The 933-nt window shown below is 33.3% G+C and overlaps 1 protein-coding gene across 1 annotated transcript in view; it reads right to left on the minus strand.

Moving 5' to 3' along the window:
• The window catches only part of LOC106870304 (zonadhesin), a gene marked incomplete at its 3' end in the record, with an annotated part of 9415 nt that overhangs the window by 4802 nt on the left and 3680 nt on the right, over positions 1 to 933 (minus strand). The window contains exon 2 of the mRNA XM_052976301.1: positions 472 to 584. Within this exon, the coding sequence (XP_052832261.1) occupies positions 472 to 570 (99 nt within the window). The remainder of the gene's footprint in view (positions 1 to 471; positions 585 to 933) is intronic.

The following is a 933-nucleotide window of genomic DNA, read 5'->3' on the forward strand; positions in this document are numbered from 1 at the left end:
GATATATATATATATATATGGGAGAATATACAAATAATAACAACAGACGAGGACAGGTGGTGTAAATAACAAAAGGATATATTAGTATGACGCTCGGGAATACAGAAAGTCTTTGACGTTTCGAGCATATATATGCATATATATATATATATATGTATGTATTTATTTATACACACAAACAAACAAACGTATTGCCGAATATGATTATGCGCATGTATTTTTGTTAATGTGTCCCGCTATGATTGTCCCGTAAATCCGAGTCATTAGTTTTGTTGACGTATAAAATCTTAATCCTCACATTGCAGACGAAAATATGTCAGTCCGAAACGAATACAACTTCCACTATCAGAAAGCATGCACTATAATAGATCAGCCCGGTTTAAATGACTTCTAGAATCTATCTCCAAAATTTGAGAGTAGCGAGAACAGGAAACGTCTAAGAGACGTCTATGACGTTAATGTGAATCTTACCTTTGTGGTGATTTCCTCAATTTTCTGCTGGGTCTCATTTGCGTCAAGGTTGGAATATATTCGTTTGTATTTTTCATCCAGGGACATTTCTAAGTTCATAACTACGTTAGTAACTGTGAAGGGAATTAAAAACAAGGTCAGGTTAGAAGGAAACCAATAATAACTATAAATCATTATACAAAAAGTTCTGCACAGAATCATAGAGGCAAAGAAGGGGACATTTCATAGGAAAATGGTCAGGAAACTTCGAGCACCAAACTCAAACTTAAAAGTCCAACGAAAGCACCGTTTGTTCAAATAAATGTTCATACTTCACAAGAAGATTCCGGATGGCATTACAGACAAGATGAATTTTGTCTCACTACACAGACTAATCTAGTATACATCATTATCTATCTATCTATCTATTTACTTCTCTCTCTTTCAAAATTCACTTGTATATATATATAAGTATATATATAT

The sequence above is a fragment of the Octopus bimaculoides genome, chromosome 24, assembly GCF_001194135.2.
Source record: "Octopus bimaculoides isolate UCB-OBI-ISO-001 chromosome 24, ASM119413v2, whole genome shotgun sequence".
Taxonomy (NCBI): Eukaryota; Metazoa; Mollusca; class Cephalopoda; order Octopoda; family Octopodidae; genus Octopus; species Octopus bimaculoides.